Below are 555 nucleotides of genomic sequence, written 5' to 3' on the forward strand. Positions count from 1 at the left end.
GCGATCGTATACTGAGGTGCTCCCCGCCGGTTGTTGGAACGACGCGAGCCGGGCCGAGTCATGAACTTCTTTTCCCGGAGAAGAAGCAATGACGGTATCTGGGGAATAAGCATCGGCTAACTCTGTCCCGAGGGACGGAGGAGGCTAGGTTAGCCGAAAGATGGTTATCGGTTCAAGAACGTAAGGTGTCCCTGCTTTTTCAGGGTAAGAAGGGGTAGAGAGGATTTATTCAATCACATAGTTTGGGCTCCTAGAATATGGCGCGTGACCTGGATCAAGGCTAACCCCTCCACATTCAGGGTCAGGAACGGGAAAAGGAGAATGAGTAGGACAGGCTCGAGGTAAATTCTTTCTTTTAGGGGAGATCCCACCCCCTTCTTTAGCGTTTGTTCGTTCTATAAGACTTCCTTCAATAGGTGCAATTGCTGTAGCTCGTCAATAAAAAATTTCTATTAAAACTATCCATCTCTTCTAAACTTCCCCCGGTCTTCGACCCGAGCTGTATGAGGCAAAAACTCGTCCCACGTACGGTTCGGAGGCCGAGCCCCACCCCAG

The 555-nt window shown here is 50.3% G+C and overlaps 1 protein-coding gene across 1 annotated transcript in view; it reads right to left on the reverse strand.

Moving 5' to 3' along the window:
• Positions 1-225: 225 nt before the first annotated feature.
• LOC132619627 (uncharacterized) overlaps positions 226-555 on the reverse strand; it is a 1,127-nt gene continuing 797 nt past the window's right edge. Inside the window, exon 2 of the mRNA XM_060334473.1 lies at positions 226-425. Coding sequence (XP_060190456.1) covers positions 226-425 — 200 coding nt within the window. The remainder of the gene's footprint in view (positions 426-555) is intronic.

The sequence above is a fragment of the Lycium barbarum genome, chromosome 11 (genome assembly GCF_019175385.1).
Source record: "Lycium barbarum isolate Lr01 chromosome 11, ASM1917538v2, whole genome shotgun sequence".
Classification (NCBI taxonomy): domain Eukaryota; kingdom Viridiplantae; phylum Streptophyta; class Magnoliopsida; order Solanales; family Solanaceae; genus Lycium; species Lycium barbarum.